Raw genomic sequence first — 22,233 nt, forward strand, 5'->3', positions numbered from 1 at the left:
GCCGTGGCCCTTATCTGCCTTCTATTTCTATGTTTCTATGTTTTTATGGCAGTGGACTGGTATAGTGCTTACATTACGAGCGCTTATTTTGAGACTCCATCAATGAAGCATTTGGTTTTACATGGAGAAGCTCCCATTACTGAGTTCTCTCACATATTATATATTGCTGTGCTCTAATCTAGGATTGTTCTCAGACAATCATTGATTTTTTTTTTGTCAGTTTACAGTATAGCATCTTCTTAGAAAGCAGCATCTGCATTTACAAAAGCTGGTGGTGGTGGAGAGGGGGTTATAGTTGCTGCAAGTTGCTGAAAGCAAAGCCCAGGTGTTGGTTTGGACCCGAGTATCAGGCACACCTGCAAAGGGACTTGAACAAACTAGAAGAATGGGCAGCGAAATGGCAGATGAAGTTCAACATTGAGAAATGTAAAGTATTACATGTGGGGAGCAGAAACTCGAGGTACAACTATACAATGGGAGGGATGTTATTGAATAAGAGTACCCAGGAAAGGGACTTGGGGGTAATGGTGGACATGACAATGAAGCTGTCGGCACAGTGTGCAGCGGCCGCTAAGAGAGCGAATAGAATGCTAGGTATAATCAAGAAGGGTATTACTACCAGAACAAAAGAGGTTATCCTGCCGTTGTATCGGGCGATGGTGCGCCCGCATTTGGAGTACTGCGTCCAATATTGGTCTCCGTACCTTAAGAAGGATATGGCATTAGTCGAGAGGGTTCAGAGGAGAGCGACACGTCTGATAAAAGGTATGGAAAACCTTTCTTATGCTGAGAGACTGGAGAAACTGGGACTCTTTTTCCTGGAGAAAAGGAGACTTAGAGGGGATATGATAGAGACTTATAGGATCATGAAGGGCATAGAGAGAGTAGAGAGGGACAGATTCTTCAAACTTTCTAATAATAAAAGAACAAGAGGGCACTCGGAAAAGTTGATAGGAGACAGATTCAAAATGAATACTAGGAAGTTCTTCTTTACCCAACGTGTGGTGGACACCTGGAATGCGCTTTCAGAGGGCGTGATAGGACAGAGTACGGTACTGGAGTTCAAGAAAGGATTGGACAAATTCCTACTGGAAAAGGGGATAGAGGGATATAGATAGAAGATTACTGCACAGGTCCTGGACCTGTTGGGCCACCGCGTGAGCGGACTGCTGGGCACGATGGACTTCGGGTCTGACCCAGCAGAGGCATTTCTTATGTTCTTATGTTCACAGCAGGACTATAGTACATTGGTTAGGGAATTCTGCTGTAGAGCAGGGGTAATGGAATCCCTCTTTGGTTGGAGAGGCTTAGCAGACCAATTTCTGGTCCTGCCCTCAAGCTTTCTAGTTGGGTGAAACATCGATAGGGCTGTGGCCCCAGTGGTCCACTCCATTCCATATGCTGAAGAGGACTGTGGCTCTTCTCCTCACCCTTAACTTATCCCAGGTGGGATCCTGTAGTGTTGGATACTGCCCGGTTCTTTACTTTGCATGAAGGACTATTAGGATGGGTAATGGAGGGTAGGAGAGGGTGGATCACCATTAGTAAGGTGCATTAGTAAGAATAGCCTTACTGGGTCAGAGCAATGATCCATAAAGCCCAGTAGCTCGTTCTCATGGTGGCCAATCTAGATCACTAGTACCTGGCCAAAACCCAAGGAGTAGCAACATTCCATGCTACTGATCCAAGGCAAGCAGTGGCTTCCCCCATGTCTTTCTCAATAACAGACTATGGACTTTTCCTCCAGGAACTTGTCCAAACCTTTCTTAAAACCAGCTACGCTATCCGCTCTTACCACAACCTCTGGCAGTGGTTTTAAAAGTATTTCCCTGTAACTTCGAGTGTCCCCTAGTCTTTGTAATTTTTGACGGAGTGACTTGTACCTATTCTATTCCACTCACGATTTTGTAGACATCAATCATATCTCCCCTCAGCCATCTCTCTTCCAAGCTGAAGAGCCCTAACCATTTTAGTCTTTCCTCATACGAAAGGAGTTTCATCCCCTCTACCATTTTGGTCACTCTTCTTTGAACCTTTTCTAGCGCCACTACACTTCTCCCTCCAAATCCGTGGTTTCAGTATCCGCAAATTCAGTTATTCGCTATTTTTTTTTGGGGGGGGGGGCGGAAAGAAATGCTGCATCCCGGACCTTACCTGGTGGTCTAGCGGGCTTTCGGGGAAGGAGCGATCTTCCTACTCTCCTGCCCCATGCAGATCACTCATACAAAATGGCTGCCGTGAGTTCCCGTAGTCCCTCGAGACTACAAAGGGAAGTCTCTGCAGCCATTTTGTATGAGTGATCTGCATGAGGCAGGAGCGTGGGAAGATTGCTTCTGCCCCAAAAGCCCGCTAGACCACCAGGTAAGGTCCGGGATGCCGGGGGGAGGAGGGGTGGTCAGAGCCGGCCCAAATGTTATTCAAAAATTTTCAATATTCGCGACCTGGCTCTGCCCCTAACCCCCGCAAATATTGAGGGAGAAGTGTATATCTTTCTTGAGATAAGGAGACCAGAACTGAACGCAATACTCCAGAGAGGTCACACCATGGAGCGATAACAGGAGCATTATAACATTCTTAGTCTTGTTAACCATCCCTACTGCAATGAGAAAACTTATCCTGATGTGGTATGGACCACTGGGCTGGGTTCTACTTGCTGTTTGCTGTGTTTGGCATCTTCAACCTACCTATGACTTGGGTTCATATGTGAATCAGAACCTGTCTCAGGCGAGGTGAGGTACTATGGACATTTATTCGCAGGTCCTTTACTCATTTTTAATCTTCTGGATGTGATTTAGACCTCCCCAAACAGCTTGGGCAGATCTGGAGCCAGTCAATGACTCACTTATTTTTAGTTCAGCCCTGCAAAGGGACACCTCTCTGGCCATGAGCGATGTCACGCCGGCGCATGCGCGAATGCCGTCCGACGTTGCTCGTGCAGGTCGAGGGGTGCGGGGTGGGAATGGGGAGGGCCTGGGGGCCGGGGCCATGGTGGAAACCCTATGAAGAGATTCACCCAAAGAAGCAATTTTACCGCGAAGAATGTACATAAGGCAAATCTGCATAGGTTGGAGGCCCATTGTATGTAAATCCATCTCATGCATATTCATGGTGACAGTCCTCTCTTGGAGGCTTCATGTGCCTCCAAGAGAGGGTTGAGAAACAATTATCTAAACATTAGCTTGACATTTCCCAGTTGTAAGGTTAGTGCTGGTCACTTCCTGTTAGGTGGCAGAACTGCTGAGGTCACCATAAATGTTCTGTACTCCCTCCCCCGTATGATGAACTGAGCAAATCTGCGCAGGACGGCCTTGAAAATGCATTTGCTGATACTAAATGCAACTGCAGTGTCAGATCTAGTGCTGCCACATAACTATCTTACTCTTACCGGGCGTAGGAAACGCTGACATAGGTTGAAGCGAGACCAGTTTGCCTCTTAAGCTGTATTGTTATTTGAAAATGACGCAGAAATGATCATAGTTATTGTCTCATTTCAAAACAAATGAAAAGGATCTCCTCTTATCCCCCCCAAAAGATCCCTTTGTTAAGTTTTTGCATTTTTCAAGAACTTGCTAACACAATTTAGAATAGTGCTTTGGTGAGCACTGAAAATATTTAGCAAATAATCCAAACCAATCTCCCCCCCATCAGCTTTTACTAAGTTGTAATAGATGTTTCTACCGTGGCCCGGAACTAGGGTTACCATAAGGCTCCAGAAAAACCAGGATAGATTGAGATATCCGGGTTTTACTCCCATTGAAAGCAATGGAAGTAAAGCCCGGATGTCTCAATCTGTCCTCCTTTTTCTGGAGCTGTATGGTAACCCTATCCAGAACACTAAATGCTTTGGCGCTGCTCGGACACATATAATTCCTATGAGTGTCTGAGCAGCATCTGGGAGCATTTAGCACCCCAGGCCGCAGTAGAAACCTCTATCGTGCCTTAGTAAAAGAGGGCCTAGCATGGCTACCTTTCAAAAAGTTTTTAACGTGTGCTAGAAAGAAAAATAACATGACAAAACTGCCTCTGAAGGCAGTTCCGCAGAAGTAAAGCAAATAGCTTCCCTACTCTAGCTCAGAATCACTAGATTAGCACTTTTCCTCAGTGTGTTGCTGTTTCATCCTACTCACCAATTTCATTTCCTTGGAAAGTTTGTCTAATGTACTTTTGAATTGATTTTGGGTTGTAGACACTTGCAAGCAAAATGTTCCATATTTTTTGCTTTACTCTTGGAGTAAAACTGTGCGTCTTCCAGCGCTAAATGTACAGCACTGCTTACGCCTTTCAGCGCTATAGAAATAATAAATAGTAGTAGGCTTGTGGTTCAAACCAGAGGCAGTTACACAGCAGGGACTGTGTGAAACTATATGGCATTACATTATACAGGACTTATATCCTGCAGATAACCAGATGGTTCACTCTGGGTTAAAAAAAAAATAATAATAATAAGAACTGAACTAGAGAATGACACGGTGACAAAATTCATCACGGTTTCCATCCCCGTGGGAAACCATCTTCATGTCATTCTTTAAGGAGAGAGGGAAGAATCAGAGTATAATTGGGCACAACCACTGACCCGCAAGCTTTGCTTTGAAGAATGCTGATGTAGAAGGACTGAGGTTGAAACAGAGTCTCTGGTATCCAGAGCAGATATTGTGATGTCATGTCTCATTCCACCAATAAAAGCCAAGCTTATCAGTGATGTCACAATGGCTTCATTATCCTATACTTGGCTCAAATAAGAAACAGAGTATGAATGGCCACAACCACTGACCCACAAGCTTTGCTTTGAAGAATGCTGGTGTAGAAGGACCAAGGTTGAAATAGACACTAGAAAATAACATGGGATTATTTCCCGCAGCTATCCGCGGGGACGGGAACGGTGACAAATTTTGTCACCATGTGATTCTCTAAACTGAACCATCCGCTTAAAAATAAAAGAAACAAAAATTAACCGCCAAACAGTCTCATTTGCTTCTACATGGCTGTAAACTTACAGAAAAGTTTTGAGTGGCTTTCTAAAAACTAACCCCCCCCCCTTTTTACAAAAGCGCGGAAGAGATTTTTAGCTCCTGCTGGCGCGCTGAATGCTCTGCGCTGCTCCGATACTCATAGGAGCTCTCTGATCATCGGAGCAGCGCAGAGCATTCAGCGCGCTGGCCAGTGCCATAAAACCTCATCCGCACTTTTGTAAAAGATGGGGGGGGGGAAATAATGATCAATTTTTATAACGTCTAATGCTAAAGAATTCCAAAGGTTCACTCTCTAATATGAAAATGAAGAGGACATTAACCTCCCTCCCCCTTATACAAAGCCGCAGTAGTGGCTGCCGCATGACAAACACTCTGATGCCTAAGGATGTCGGAGTGATTACCGCAGCAGTAGCCTTTACCATGGCTTTGTATAAGAAACCCTAATTTAGAAAACTTAACCCTATTCACAGGGGGGAACCAATAAAACGTGGTCATGTAGACCAGTGTTTTTCAACCTTTTTACACCTATGGACCGGCAGAAATAAAAGAATTATTCTGTGGACCGGCATCGGTCCATGGACCGGCTGTTGAAGAACACTGAGCTAAGTCATGGGCCAGACTCCGCCCATCTCTACCCAATCTCCACCCCAGACCCCGCCCCCATAATAGTACTAATTGCACCTTGCACGTCCCGTGCCTCATCTGGAAGCCTTCCCTCTGACGTTGCAACGTCAGAAAGAAGGCTTCCAGTTCAGGCGCAGATTGCCCATAGGAGCCGATGCCCGTGGCTTTGTGCACTGAATCAGTTAGGAAGAAGGAGCTGGCTCGAAGATAACGCTGCATCGATCGCACCGTGGACTGGCAGTTGAAGAACACTGTTTTGGGCCTGATGCACGTGTTGGCCCTGTGGACTGGCAGGAAATTTCTGTGGACCAGTACCGGTCGTTGAAGAACACTGAAGTAGACAGTGGCGTAGAAAGGGTCGGAGGTGCCTGGGGCGTTGGCACCCTCCTCTCTGCCCTCCCCATGCCACCCTCGCGTTGGCTTTCCCTCTGATGTCACTTCCTGGCTCTGCAACCTGGAAGTGATTTCAGAGGGGAGCCAGACCGGCGTGAGCAGCAGGCTGGAAAAGTTGCTCTCGCTGGTGAAGATTTAAAGAGGTGGGGGTGGAAGTGGGGAAGTGAGTGCCCGAGCGCGGCATAGGGAGGCAGAGAGGTGTCGCACCCCCACCAAGACAGCGCCCAGGGTGGTCCACCCATCTTTACTACGCCACTGCATGAAGATAATCAGACTTACAAAAATAAAGATGTATAACTCAGAAATTTCCATTTAGTTTGGTTTTTTAAAATATTTTTTTTCATTTTGGAGCCATATCGTGAGTGCACACTTTTTTGGGGAAGAGCACATGCTATTTATGACACAGGAGTACACTTCCCTCTCCGTATTTGCGAATTCCGTATCTACGGATTCGCTTATTTGCAGTTTAAACCCAAGAAAGCATTTTCATTTTTCAGGCTATTTTAAGCCCTGTAAGCTCCCCCCTTAAGCCCCACCTGGTGGTCTAGCGGGTTTTCGGGGCAGGAGCGATCTTCCCACGCTCCTGCCCCGTGCAGATCGCTCACAGGAAATGGCTGCCTTGAGCTCCCATAGTCTCTCGAGCCATTTCCTGTGAGCAATCTGCACGGGGCAGGAGCATGGGAAGATCGCTCCTGCCCTGAAAACCCGCTACATCACCAGGTAAGGCTTGGGGGGGGGGGGGATTTCAGGTCTTAAAATAGCGAGGGGAAGCGGGGGTTAGGGCAGAACCGGCCTGAATATTATTCACGGGCCGGCTCTATCCCTAACCCTCGCGAATACAGAGGGGGAAGTGTACAGCCATTTCACACAATGCATATTTATAGTAATCCACGTCTACAAATTTTTTTGGGGTGTTATTCAGTTGTTTAATTACTCAAGGTACAAAGACCATGAACGATAAAGTCGTAGGCATAGATTTCTGCATCAAAACTGCTTTTAATTTTGAAGCATACAGCATTTATTTTAAATGTGATTCCCTGTTCACGGAGGCAAACGGTCTGTTCTAGAAGCAGGCAGAAAGGCAGGTAAACACAGCTTGAGCTGTAAAGGAAAGCACTGTGGAAGCCATCTTGGGCGCGCGTGATCTTTTCTGATGCGGAACAAGGACCGCTTAGAAGATACAGAAGTTTAGACCCTCTGTGAAACCATTTGTGATCACACGGTCATCATCTTCCCCAAAATAAAAGAGCCCCAAAGCTTTCCTAAATCAACAGATCTGTATAGGATGCAGGGCATTAAGGCACTCTGTTTCCACACTTACCACATTCCAGCCTCTAGCTTTCCTCCTACTTGATCACAAGAAGAATTATGGGATGTTGAGACTGACTGAAAGAGCTAAAGGCAATAGTTTGCTAGCTGGGCTTCATGTTATGCAATTTGAGTTTCCCTAAGAATAGGACTTATGTACATAGATGCCATGGGATGAAATCAGGACGAGTAAACCAGCAGGTACAGATGACCCAGAGTCGCCAAGAAGCAAGGTAGTGCATTTTTTAAAAATTTCTGGATACTCTCAAATGCTCTCCCGCAGAAACTTTGGAGGATCTCTTTCACGAATATTATGAGCAGCTTGTAATACTGGTAGTATAAGGTTAGCAAATCACAGTGAAGAATGATACCTGTGTGTCCCTAGTGATTCAGGCCTCTTATCGCCAGAGAAAAACTGTTTAGATAACAACATCCCCCCAGTTTTAGGCAGTACAGGATTTTTCATGGAGCCCGAGAAGACTGTGCGATTCGTTTAGCTGTCATTGTCGGCTTGATGTTTGAAAGGTGCTCTCAAAACGTCCCTTTAGAATTTATTTCTAGCCCCTCCTAATGAAGGCAGAGGTTCAGTGCAGTGCAAATCAGGCTCAGACCAAAGATTTTGCCACTTCTATGACTGGAGAGTAGGGTTTCCATCCTTAAACCTCCTGGAGATCAAAGAACAAGGAAGGGTGCGGATGCAGATATATGGCTATAAAGCAAATTTCTTCTCTTCAGCCCAGATATTTGACACCCTAAAAATCCGGTGTCTTAGCGAGTTGTCTGTGCCATCTACGCATGTATGCCTTACATTCTACCCACAATGCACTGCACTGTTCACAAAAACCAATGCCCATTGTGAGTCTACCAAGTCATAGCTGGTTGCAAATTGAAGGCAACCACTGAGTCTTTTAAAATTGTTTTATGGGCACTCAAACAGCGAATAGACGGGGGGTGGTAGCTGGATAGTGGAACCAACTGATATGGATTCCTTGATGAAGAGCCATGAAGGGCTGCCATGATGGAGGAGACAGTCATGGGCTCCCCTGCACAGTAAGTTCAGAGCTGTAGAGGGACAGCGTGTGATGTAAGAACTGGTACTGCTCACTTGTCTGGATCATCCCACCTCTGAAAGAGGAAAAGTACATTTAAAAGGCAGTGCTTATGTAACGCACTACATTTTGAAAAAAAATTTATCAACACCAAAAAAATCCAACAAAGTCTGCAGTACACTAGGCAACAAACAAAAAACCAAACTGCAGACTGATAGGTACAAGATACAGGCAATGTTTATTATACCAAATATTTAATGCAGTTAATAATACCACCTTATTACAAACCACGTCTCGGGTCCTTTGGTTTGTAATAAGGTGGTATTATTAACTGCATTAAATATTTGGTATAATAAACATTGCCTGTATCTTGTACCTATCAGTCTGCAGTTTGTTTGTTTTTTTTAATTTATAACTTTTTATTGAAGAAATCAGTAAATATACAATAATATAATACAATAAAATAGTAATTATATTAAAATTCATCATATTAATTTCCATCAAATGTCTTTCATTTCTTCAAAATATATTTTCAAATTACCCATTGCATTTCTTAATACCCTCCCCCTATTTCCTACCCCCCTTCCCTTTTCCCTATTTACCTCTCCCCCCCATCCTCCCTTCCCTACCCCCCTAAATTATGTGTAAACCTTTTATTAAATAAATAAAATAACCCAGAAATTAAACCCCCCCAAACCCAATGAAAGTTGACAAAAATAAAGAATAATAAAAATAAAGAACTGGAAATTTAAATAAATAATCATAGCTTCAATGTAAATCATTAAGAATTAAACTTTTTGCCTTAGCTGAAAGATTCTGAATATACGGATCCCATCACTACATTTTTTAAGAGTTGCTACCGTTAGGACTTAGATAGGGTTACCATTTGGCTCCAGAAAAAGAAGGACGGATTGAGACATCCGGGTTTTCCTTCCATTGCTTTCCATGGAAGTAAAACCCAGATGTCTCAATCTGTCCTCCTTTTTCTGGAGCCATATGGTAACCCTAGTTTAGGCCTAGCGGCAGAGTGTGATCCAGTCCAGGTTTTCCATGGCACCTACTGTATTCTGGGATTTCTAGTCTTGTACAAATACCAAAGGGGTCGATATTCAGCCAATGGTAGTGTTTGTTCTATAGCTGCAACTGGTGTTATTCCTAAATCTTCCTAAATTATTATAATTCAAACAACTTAATGCTCGTCCTAAGAAATAAAATTACTCAGGTCCAATATTCAACGGATTTATGCTCCTAACTTTGGCCTTTTTGAAAATTTACTAGGGCTGAGGGCATACATTTGTATTCAAATTTTCACTTAAATTTAGGAGCATAAACAAGTGAGTGGAAGCAGGGACTGATTTAGAAGGAAAGAAGTTAGGAACTTAACACAGATGTTTTAGTCCCAGGCTTAAAAATTAGGCTAATGAATGGCAGGCCTAAAATTATGAGCATATCTTTCAAACTCCTAAAGTAGAGAGGGATTTTCAGCTGAAGAGTTATGCGTCCAAATTTGGCTGAAAATAAGGCACAGATTTAGAAGGCTAAACTAGGAGCATAATTTTAGAAGTTCGGCATTTTCTGAATATTGGGCCCAGGCATTTTCATTGATTTCCTGCTTAAGAATGTAAGAACTGCCATACCGGATCAGACCAACGATCCAGCTAACTCAAGTGGCCAACCCAAGTCACAAGTACTTGGTGATAAATAAAATGTCTTTAACAGATTTCATATCTTGGAATTCTTGTTTTGGATTCGCTGTTGTGGTGTCTTGCAGCCTCAGAAGTACCTACCTGTCTAAACGTAATTTGCATACTATGCCCATTATGTCCACCTGGCCTTTTGTCTTCAGCTCTTGGCATCCGATGCTAGTGGCAATGAAGCAACCTGTCCGACCAATCCCTGCACTGAATAAAAGCCAATATAAATTGGAAGAGATCTTCACTGTAAACGGTTACTTCTAGAAAGGGGGTAAATCTCAGGGTCACCGCATTGCCTATCTGCCCCTTGCCCTGGGTTCACCTCACCATACCACCTTGCTTGGCGTCTTCTCCACTGTCTAATCTCGGTGTGCTTTTATTTAGGGCTTCCCGATCTTTTCTTCAGGATCCCATAGCAGAGTGAACAATTTGCACTTACCATGCAAAGATGCACACCCAGCTTATAGAATACTGCCAGTTGCACACATAACTTACTTTAATAATCAGCTGCTAACTGGTATTTACAACCAATAATTGCTTTGAACTGGTGCTAAGTAGCTCTAATTTGCAATTTATACATCTAACTACCCTTGGTCAGTATTCTACAAATTGTGTGTGCAAAATCCATACTGTGCAACTGCAAGGAGGGTGTAGACCTGGGAGGTCAGGGATGTGCCCAGCACTTATGCATGTGTGTTACATACTTAACTACCAACATTTAGGCATGAGCCGTTGATGCCCCAATGCTCAAAAGCTTGCCATGCAAATAAGACTGGTTGTAGCCAGTCTTGTAAGGCAGCTCAGTCTCTGATGCACATTGGTTTAGCGCTTTTGCACATCGCCTAGAAGGCTTGATTAGGCAGTATAAGAACTTTTTTAAGAAAATATTTTTATTTTTATTCATTATTATATTATTCACAAGTAATACAACTTGTTAAAGCAATACAGTGTCATAATCCATTATGTAGAAAACCAAAAGGAAAGAAAAAAATCACATTATTATCAATAAGAAAACCAATTCTAAATGGTTATTACTCTTTCATAGACCTCAAATTAGTAGAACGATCCAGTTACAGGGAGATAATCAAAGAAAAAATTTCAAATTAAAGAGTAAGAAAAAGGCTTTATATATCTACCTTCCCCCCCCCCCCCCGGATTTTATTTAGAGCTAGACTCTCCACCTCTGATTAACCCCTTAAGGTCTAAAAAGGATCTTAGATGATCAGGTGTATAAAAAGCATATTTTAAACCCATGTATTTAATTAAACATTTACAAGGATAAGCTAAGGTAAAAGTAGCTCCCAATTTCTTGGTATCTTCTCGCATTGCTAAAAAAAGCTTACGCCTTTCTTGTGTTGGTTTTGTAACATCATGGTGTAGCCATATACGTTGACCACAGAAAGGTGTACCTATTTTTTTTTAAGAATAATCTCATGATTGAATTAAGATTTTGCTCAAATATGAAATTCACAATTAATGTAGCTCTGTCCTTAACGTCCATAAGAGTCTTCCAAGACTGCTGTTAAATTTTTTAAGTCAATGTCAACTAATGAATTCCCAGGAAGTAATACTTTTTCAGAAAGAAGTCCTTCTTCCAGACCAGCTTTTCTTTTGGAAGGTGATAAGTAATAAACATTGTTAATAGGCGGTAATTGATCTGGTGGAAAAGACAAATTCTCCACCAGAATTTTTTTAAAGAGATCGCAGTATAAGAAATTTTAAATAAACTTGAAACTCTTGGGGGGAGGGAGGTGTGCTACAAATCACGTTAACAGCCATCGAGTTATTTATGCAAATGCATTGCAAGGCGCTTATTAGTATTAAAATGAGCACTCCTTATGATGCACAGCAGGGAATGCCCATCTCGTACCGTGCAAAATTTTCTGGTAGGTCTGGAGCTGTCAGTAGCTTTGGCAGGAGCATTTTGGAGCTGTTTTTGTGCTTGTTTTATGTGCAAGTGTATCTCACACCTCACAGCTGCGCTCTGACCTTAGGCGCAGGACAGAAACGCACAACAGCTGCGTTCAAATCACAACGTGACTTTAAAAAAAACAACAACTTATTTTACTTCTGCCCTAGCAAAGAGCTTGGGCTGTAACTGTACCTTTAGAATCCGTGGTGGTCTAGAGGTGAACCGTGGCAGGAGCGACTTTCCTTCACTCCTGCCCGTGCAGAGCCACTAGCTAATTGGCTGCTGTGAGTTCTCACGGTCCCATGACAGCTCGCGGCAGCCAATCAGCTAGTGGAGAGCAGGAAAGTCCATCTAGGAACCCAGACAGTCCTCTAAAAAGAGGACGTGTCTGGTAACCCTAGGTCTACTGTATTCTCTCAACTGAAATGCAATCCAAATTTTCACAGCTTCAGACTAGAGAGTTCCACGGGGACAGAAATCCCACCCATCTCCACCCGTCCCCGTCAGGATCCTCTCCATCCCCACCCATCCCCCGCAAGGAATTACCTCCATCCCCGCCCGTCCCCATAAAAAGCAGCAATTACTTCTGACAGGATCATCAATTCCACAGTTTCTTTTGTGTTTGCGCTGCTGTTTTCCTTGTGGAATCTTTTTGGTGGAACCCTTTTTGTGTTTTCTGTTCAGGTAATTAACTTATAAACCCCCCTCTTTTACTAAGACTGACGTGTCCATCATATTATATGGACGAATCCTGCTTCCAAAGCCTTCCATCCCCGTGGGAGTCTCGTGGGCCAGAGGAGGGTCCCCGTGGGAGTCCCGTGGGTTGGGGGGGATTCCCGTGGGACCCCCGCGATTCCCGCGATCTCCGTTCCCGTGCAGACCTCTACTTCAGACTGGGCCGAAGGAAATGTGCTCACGCCAATCTCATTTTAAAGCAAGAAGGGGAATCAGCCCAATAAAAGTACACTGAGAAACCATATCACCAGAAGGCAGCAAGAGCTCCAAGAGCACTGTGTGGGGTTACCAATGTCCGGATTTCCCCGGACATATCCTTCTTTTCGAGAACATGTCCGGGGGTCCGGGAGGCTTTTCAAAACCCGGGCAGGCCATGGGGGGTGGGGCTAGGGCGGGATGGGGGGCGGGACTGGGGTGTAACAGGGCAGGGACAGGTAGAACTGGGCAGGGCTGGGGGGGCGAGAACCAGGGGTCCGGATTTTACTATAGTAAAATCTGGCAACCCTAGCACTGTGGCAAGGATGGAAAGTGTCCAGTCTGCCCGCTGACTTACCTACAGTGAACGATCACTGGCCCTTGGCTAGTGGCCTCCTGCCTCCTCTCTTCCACTTCTGCCATCAGTCGAAGCAGTGGCTTGGCAGACTCGGGAGTCTGGTGGTCTGGCCATGTGGAGTACAAGAAATGCTTCACCTGCCGCTCTTCACCTTCAACCTTTGGTAAAAACAAAAGTGACAGAAACGACAAGAAGAGATTCTGCAAGGACAGGAAAAGCCACTGAGACCCTATGAAAAATATAAAGACCCCAGTTACATTATAAAACAGAGTAACCGATTATATACACTTCCCCTCCCCATTCGCGGTTTCTGCACTCGCGATTCCACATAATCGCAATTTTTTTCTGTTATTCGCAGAGGATACGGGCAGAGCCGGACCGCGAATGGCAAAAAAACGCAATTATCCGGTTCTGACCTACCCCCACCTCCCTGCCGCCTTCCTGGTTGCGTCACAGGAGAAGCTTCCGCCCACACACACGCGACTGCAGGCAGGCAGGCTTTGCCGGCTTCAGTAAGTTTCTTTTCTAAAGCGCAGTGAAGGTAAGGGGGAGGGAGGGAAGGAGATAGATTTGGCCAGAGGGAGGGAGGGAGAGGGCGCGATCGTTAACCATTCGCCTTCCCTCCCTTAAGTTTCTTTACTAACGTGCTGCAAAGGTAAGGGAGATTCTCGGGCCGCTGAAGGGCGGTGAGGTGGTGAGAGGGAAGGGTGGATGCTGCGGGGACGGGGACGGGGCGGTGAAGGGGACGGCGGGGACAGGGCGGTGAAGGGGATGGTGGTCCTCTGACAGGACAGATTTTTTTCCCCGTGTCATTCTCTAGCTCAGAACCACAATCTATATAGTGTTCAACGTGAAATGAACATAGCATAGGTTGCCCAATTGTCCATCAGTCACTCACTTGTCCTGCCGCCACTAAAAAGTTCTACTCAGAATTAACCTATCTGGATAGACGCGGCTGGATCATCATGGGTCCCGTTCTTTGGGCCAACCATATGCCTGCTTAGTACTTTAAAATACTCCTGAAGCTGAGAAACACAAGTCTCTCCCCCCCCCCCCCCCCCACCGACTTGAGTTTCTCAAATGTTCGCTTCCTCAGGAGGGGAACTTAACACAGCTCCCTCATTTTGGAGACAGATCAAACCAAAAGCACTTGCCCACCCCCCCACCCCCCGATTAATGTGTTTTAGACCATATAAAATGTTGCTTTTTTGTTACATACTATGGTTGAATAAAGTTATTACTTTTTTTATTGTTTACTAATATTTCAATAAAAAGATTGAACAAAAACTGTTTCTGCTCTGCACCCTTCCTACTTCTCTCTGTTACATTATGACCTCTCAACCCTGAATTTCTTTTTTTTTTTTTGGGGGGGGGGAAATTGCTGGAATAATACGACCACATCACCGCCACATACCTCAACTCACAATTCAGATTTTACGGTCTACTATTTAAAGCAATGAATGGAGACAGGGCAGCCTACTTGAACAACCGGCCTATCCAAACTGCCACAACCAGGCAAAGGAGAGCCCAGACACCGTTCACGCACCCCCCAATCAGAGGCATCAAACGAAAAAAATATGTACGATGGCCTACAAGCCACGCAGGCAGCGAAGCTTGACCACCAACTGATCACGACACCAGACTACAAAACTTTCCGAAAAGAAATAAAAACCCTGCTATTCAAGAAATCTATCGAGGCAAACCAGCATCTCAATCCCCCAAAGTAACCCGCTCAACTATGTAATCTCTTCTGGAATTGTCCAGATAACCTCTTATGTAATCCTTGAACTGCAAGGTAATGGCGGAATAAAAGTCACTAATGTAAAGTAATTTTACTGGAACCCCCCATCTTCTACACATGAATGTATCAAATCTTATCTCTCTCACTGCTTCCCATCATTCATCCAGCATCTTGTACTGCAAGAGTGGCCAGACACACATTCCTTCCTTTCAGTGATCAGATGGCTTCAAGGATAAGGGACGGGTTGAGCTACTTCTGCTTTTAACCCCCCCCCCCCCTCTATTAAAACAATGGAACTGTATCTCTTTTTGTTCTCAAAGCACCTGTCTCTTATCACGTGAAACCATCTGGTCCCTTTCCATCCCTCTACCGCTCCTGTTCCTCAGGATTCCTTTACCTGGATGGTGAGATCCCTGATGGTATATTCTAAACACTCTTTCGTATTCTGCTCATGGATTTTGAAATGCCCATAGGTCCCTTCTCCCTCAGGCCAGTAGTGGACACATTTCTGAAAGCAAAAGACAGTTATAAACATCATTGAACAGGAGTGTATAGAACTCAGGCAAGACACCATACACAGTAAGAACATAAGATGATCCATGTTGAGTCAGGCTAGGGTTACCATATGGTTCCAGAAAAAGGAGGATCGGATTGAAACATCTGGGTTTTACTTCCTGTGCATTCAATGGAAGCAAAACCCAGATGTCTCTATCTATCCCCCTTACTTCCATTGCTTTCAATGGAAGTAAAACCCAAATATCTCATTCCGTCCTCTTTTTTTCTGGAACCATGGTAACCCTAAGTCAGGCTAATGTTTATTGAACCCAGCATCCAGTCTTTGGCAGTGACCAGTCTGGGTCACAAGTACCCAAACAATCTCAGAATACAGATTAGTTTCTTATAGTTCCTTTCCAGGGGTAAGCAAAGGTTTTCTCAAGTCTTTGTGATTAATAGTGGTTTATGGATTTTTCTCTAGAAACTTGTCATCAGTTCATAAGAATATAGAATAGTCTGAAATTTGGCAGCTAAAATTTAATGCTAAGAAATGCAGGGTCATGTATTTGGGCTGCAAAACTTGATGGAATGACAGAAGAGCGGGACCTAGGTTTTTTTTGTCTGTGATGATCTTAAGGTGGTCAAACAGGTTGAAAAGGAGACGGCAAAAGCTAGAAAGATGCTAGGGTGCATAGGGAGAGGTATGACCAGTAGGAAAAAGGAGGTATTGATGCCCCTGTATAAGACTCTGGTAAGACCTCATTTAGAATATTGTGTACAATTCTGGAGGCCGCACCTTCAAAAAGATATAAAAAGGATGGAGTTGGTCCAGAGGAAGGCTACTAAAATGGTGCGTGGTCTTCATCATAAGGCATATGGGGACAGAGTTAATGATCTCAATCTGTATACTTTGGAGGAAAGGCAGTAGAGAGGAGTTATGATAGAGACGTTTAAATACGTACATGGAGTAAATGCACACGAGTCAGGTCACTTTCATTTGAAAGGAAACTCTGCAATGAGAGGGCATAGGATGAAGTTAAGAGGTGATGGGCTCCAGAGTAATCGAAGGAAATACTTTTTTTACAGAAAGGGTGGTGGATACGTGGAACAGTCTCCTAGAAGAGGTGGTGGAGACAGAGACTGTGTCTGAATTCAAGAGGGCCTGGGATAAGCACGTGGGATACTGTAGATAGCCAGACTGGATGGGCCATTTGGCCTTTATCTGCCATCATATTTCTAATATATTTTGGAAGCCTGTTAAAACTATTTGCCCATTAATTTTGGCTACAGAAAGAATCTTCAAGTTTCTGGCATTGGAGAAATCAATTGCATCGTTTATTTTTATTTGAGAGTTGGGAGGTTCAACATTCGCCTAGAAAAACTCTTTTTATGGAGGTTTGGGACCCTTATATTCAGAATCTTTCACCAAGAATACAAAGTTTGGTTATCAATGATTTTCAATGAAATAAGGTTTAATAATTACATTCCAGTTATTTATTTTAAAATCTTTATTTTTGTCAACTTTCATTCGGGGTGAGGGATTTCATTTAGGGGAAAATGTAGGGGGATAGGGGATGGAATTAAGGGGGGTGTAGATACAATTGGATTAATTCATATGGAAATTTAATTTGAAAGAACGATATAAATTTGTATGAAATATTATTATTATGGTTTTTATTATATTGAATGTATTTTTTATATTATCCTATTGTATTGATTATTTGATTCTTTCAATAAAAATTGTTATGCTTATTAAAACTATTTGCATTAAGAATTTTGACATACAAGCTGTTTTAGAGCCAAATTTTGCAAGATGTCCTCCTATGTACGAGTTTTAATGTTTTCCTCAAAAGTCTGAAGGGTAGATTTATGTTGAATCATGAATGAAGACAGAAATAAACCAATTGGCCCATCCAGTCTGTAATGTCCCAATATGATTGTTCTGATCTACATGTCTAAGGATATATCCCTGCTGCTAACCATAGAAATTGGACTGCCTGTATGATATTGCTACTTTTCCAAGTTCGTCATCATCATACTTGAGTAGATGAACATAAAAGATCCTATAAAAATAAGGTCCTCATGTAGGGTTACCATATTTAAAAAACAAAACCCCCGGACACATGACCCCCGCTCTGTTCCGCTTCCAGCCCTGCCCAGTTATGCCTCTAGCTCTGCCCCATTGCCGCGCTGGTGTCAGCTCTCTCTGATGTCACTTCCGGGTCCCACCCTTAGGAAGTGACATCAGAGGGTGAACTGATACAACATAGATAGCAAGTTCATGATACTGCTTGTGTTGGGAAAATTAAAGAGGTATGGTGGAAGGGAAGGGGGGTGCACAGCAGGGGGGGTTGGGAAGGAGTGGGGGGCGGAGAAGAGGGAAGGGGAAAGGCACCCAGGTGCCCCTCACCCTCACTACACCACTGATATTAGATATAGGGGCTCAAAAGAGCACCATAGGTTTCTATGGTACTTTGTTTTTCTTAAGTGCTTTAATAATGAGCCCCAGAATAACTTTAATGCTGGTCTTTAAAATCAAACTTTCTGAGGACTAGTGTGTGATTAAGTAGAGAAATAATTTCCTATTATAGTTTGATTTATTTTCTGGATGGAAAGTAATTTTAAATATTATGTTATCTTAATTACACTTTCTGTACAAGATGATATGCTTGTTAATTGATGTGAAAAATTTATTAAAAACAAAATCAAACTTTCGCGTCTCCCATCTTTTCTTGATAAACTCATCATCCCTTTTTACCCTCCCCAGACCCTTAGATCGGCTGATCAGAATTTACTGACCAGACCTTCCATCAAAGAATTCTACTACACTAGAAAAACTAACTTTTCCGTTGTAGCTCCAACTTTATGGAACGCCATGCCACCTCAACTCTGCCTCGACAATTCACTCGACAAATTCAAGAGTAAACTAAAAACGTTCTTATTCCAAGACGCATACCATATTTCCTTTCCAACAGTCTGCAAAATAAACACAAACTGCTTTTAAGAAGCAACCCCCATTCCTGGTGTTTTATCCTCCTCCCCTCTTCCCTTTAATTAATTTGTTTTTAATGATGTAATTATTAACTGTCCCCTCCCCCTTTCCCCTCAAGCTCGTGTTTGTATTTGTAATTTGTCTATTTAATGTTCACATTCCCCCGCCCTACAAAAATTTATTTTAACCTTTCATTTTTAGCATTGTAAACCAGCCAGGTGCACGTCGATGGTCGGTATATTAAAATTAATTAAACTTGAAACTTTATTTATTAAAACATTTATATATCGCATACAACCATGCGGTTTCCATATCACATACATAAAATCTTATTTCCCTCCGATTTCCACATATAACATAGGCATGTCTGGACAACATCATAATCATCCCCCCAATAAAATATCAATAAATCAAATCAAGACAAAATTCATCGATTAAAAAACAAAAGACTTCAGATCAAATGATCGATTCCAAAGTAGGTAAACAAATCAATTCACATTTGTTATGTAAAGCAAATCAAATTCAAGCAATTCAGAAATACAAACAGGCTTTAAATCATACACTGCTGTCTGAAAAATCTAAAGAGGAGATTATCAGCTGGAATAAGCATTAGCATAAGAAGGCATTGGCCAATAATTAAGTCTCCACCATATGTGTGATCAAAGGACTGATCCAATTCCAAGTTATCCCACTGCATCTAAGGACTTGTAGACCTCAGTGTTCAATTGCAATATTATAGATTCAGTGTGCACAAAACCAGTCCTGATATGGAGCTACCTGGCCATTCTAAATATGTACCTCTTTTCCTTCTTTCAGCTTGGTGATCATGACAATGATGGGTGCTCGCTCCTGCCACACCATCTGCCAGAAGTCGATCACTGTGTTCAGCATGGGACCTTGAGTAGCAATGAAAGCTCTCTCCTGCTCTGCATAGCCCTAGGAAATGAGAAAGGTGAACATTAGAGCTGACGAGCCTTGCTTTTGGAAGCTCCTGCCATTTCTCAACAGATGTGGCACTGCAATGTCCGTCCTGAAAAATCTTGGCTGTTTTCCTTTTACAGAAACATCAAGACTTCAGGAAGCACCTTCCCCAAATCACTGCTGCCAATGTTCAACCCTTTCACAATGTTTATTGTAACTGTACTGAAATGTCCCAGGTCTTAAAGGTCTTAAAAGGTTATAATTGCTCCAGAACACAGTGGCTAGACTGATTTTTCGCAAGATCCGGTTTGAGCGGGCCAGTTCGCTATTGGCAAAGCTACACTGGTTGCCAGTCAAGAGCAGAATCCAATTAAAAATTGCATGTATGGTCCACAAGGCTGTATATGGGGACAATTCAGGTCATGCATTCTTTCTACAAGTTGAGAACGATCCAACGCTTCAAACTGCTTTTTCCCTCTTCACATCATATCCAGAGAAGATCACTTTTCGAGTCTATCTTCAAAATCCAAGGCCCAAAGATTTGGAACTGCCTTCCAGCCTCCTAGTGACAGAACCCTTCCTACTTTCTTTTTAAAAATTAATTAATTAATTAATTAATTAATTTATTTATTTATGCTTTTACAAGTTGAATAATCAATACTTGAAAGGAAATATAACAATCCCAAAACCTGAAACAAATAATACAAATTATAAAATAATTCCACACAAATGACTATGACTAAAGTCCACATTTTGAGGAGAGAGAATCAATCACTTCCAAGGGTAGTTGGATTCCAGGAAATATTACTAAATTAAATCAAATTACAGAGTTCAGTTGGAGTCAATTAACTAATGGCCTGGTTGGCTGATTCCATGGAAGTCTCTGGAATTCTTATAGTTGCTTTACCTTCTAGAAAAAACTGCAATTGATCGGGTTCATAAAAAAATATATCTATTACCCTGATATGTAATGCAACAGAACCCTTCCTACTTTCAATTCAGGAAATCGCTAAAAACATACCTATACTCACTGTAACCCAGGACTATCCTCAATATAACCATGATCCTTGATGTTTCTGATATACCTATTAATCTTATTGTAAGCCGCAAATGAGTCCTTGCTGATAATTATGAGGTATAAGAAACTCTATGGTATGGTATCTTCCAAATTTTAGGGCACATATGTAGGAGCCAATATTCAGAACAGTATAGCCAGCTGCTGACTGGTTAAATCACTTGATCAGGGCTAGCCGCTAATATTCAGTAGCAGCTCCCACGAACTAACGACCAAGTTTGGCGCCTATCTTCCAAATAATGCCAATTATGAGGTGTTAATTTCCAATTATTGGTGCTGATTTAGTCTATTAGTCAATTAAAATGGCACTTACATTGGCTAGGCACATCAATATAACATCGTAAATGACGGCAGATAAAGACCTGAATGGTCCATCCAGTCTGCCCATTAGTTATTCTTATTAAAAATACATGATTAAATTAACTTGTCTCTTCTTTGATATTTCTGGGCCATAAACTAAAGTCCACCTGGCTCCAACTTCTGCAAGTTTCCATCTAAGCTCACTCCAGCCTATCCAACCATCCTGTTGTTTGCAAAATATCTACTGTCAAGTCTGGCCAGTAACGTCCTCATGTTCCAAGTTAGTGGAGTTCCCATTGATGCCTTTTCCAACCCAAGCCATCAGAGAGGACCCCAGAGATGCCGGGAGCATTGGCCAAGATCTAAGGAGCATCCGGCAGAGGGACCGGCTGGGTTGGTGGCAACCGCCAGAGTAACCGGTGAATGGCACCAGAAGATGCTGAGGGCCTGGGGGGGCCAATACAGGGTCGGAGGAAGGACTCAGGAGAGACCTGGAGGGACGGAGTCCAGGGAGAATGAGGAATCCGGGGAGGAGAGGAGTGTGTGGCGCAGTGGTTGAAGCTACAGCCTCAGCACCCTGGGGTTGTGGGTTCAAACCCCACACTGCTCCTTGTGATCCTGGGCAAGTCACTTAATCCTCCATAGCCCCAGGTACGTTAGATAGATTGGGAGCCCACCGGGACAGATAGGGAAAATGCTTGAGTACCTGATTGTAAAACCGCTTAGATAACCTTGATAGGCGGTATATAAAATCCTAATAAAACTTGAAACTTGAAGACCTCGGGATGACCAGGAGGTCAGAAAGACCTGGTCATTTGTTAAGAACTGTTGTTTAACCCTTTATATTTTGTGTTAACAGAGACCTAGAGAAGACTAGAAGTTGCCTTGGGGTGTGGATATATGACAGGTATACTGCTCGGTCCAGTCATATGATCACAGCAACCCTACACGAACCTCATTTGCAGGCGTGGTTCTTTGAGAATGGCTCTTTTTTTTTTTTTTAATCGTAAGATTTACAGCCGCTACAGCAACCCATCGGATTATACTGGTGATATTAGAGAATCCGTCCCTCAGATTCTTGCTCCCATAGATGAGCATGAACATCTGCACTTCTGGCACAGACCGAGAATAAACAGCGTCTTTCACATAGTAAATGACGGCAGACAAAGACCCGAATGGTCACCTAGAAAGCAACTAAGATTGCCCAGTTCCGATCCTTCATAGAAACATAGAAAGATGACGGCAGAAAAGGGCTATAGCCCATCAAGTCTGCCCACTCTACTGACCCCCCCACTTCCTTCACAGAACTCCACCATATTTATAATTTTGACATTTTCAGCTTTTACTTTGCTGCAGGATATTTTTTTAGGGTAGGGACTCTGAGGTCCACTTGTCCCCTTTAAATTAAGAAAGGAGCTGATGCTTGAACAGTATATTAGCCCAACTAGCTGCTGGCTAGGAGAAGGAGATT

General features: G+C 43.1%; 1 protein-coding gene across 4 annotated transcripts in view; it reads right to left on the reverse strand.

Annotated features, from left to right (window-relative positions):
- Positions 1–6,888: 6,888 nt before the first annotated feature.
- PTPN7 (protein tyrosine phosphatase non-receptor type 7) overlaps positions 6,889–22,233 on the reverse strand; it is a 39,500-nt gene continuing 24,155 nt past the window's right edge. For 3 of the 4 annotated variants that reach the window (XM_033919278.1, XM_033919279.1, XM_033919280.1), the window contains 5 exons: positions 19,265–19,402; positions 15,377–15,487; positions 13,239–13,396; positions 10,132–10,245; positions 6,889–8,420 (listed from right to left, as the gene is read on the reverse strand). In XM_033919278.1, coding sequence (XP_033775169.1) covers positions 8,327–8,420; positions 10,132–10,245; positions 13,239–13,396; positions 15,377–15,487; positions 19,265–19,402 — 615 coding nt within the window. In that variant the 3' untranslated portion in view covers positions 6,889–8,326. The remainder of the gene's footprint in view (positions 8,421–10,131; positions 10,246–13,238; positions 13,397–15,376; positions 15,488–19,264; positions 19,403–22,233) is intronic. The other variant, XM_033919281.1, reaches the window with a different exon arrangement.

The sequence above is a fragment of the Geotrypetes seraphini genome, chromosome 13 (genome assembly GCF_902459505.1).
Source record: "Geotrypetes seraphini chromosome 13, aGeoSer1.1, whole genome shotgun sequence".
NCBI classification, from domain to species: Eukaryota; Metazoa; Chordata; class Amphibia; order Gymnophiona; family Dermophiidae; genus Geotrypetes; species Geotrypetes seraphini.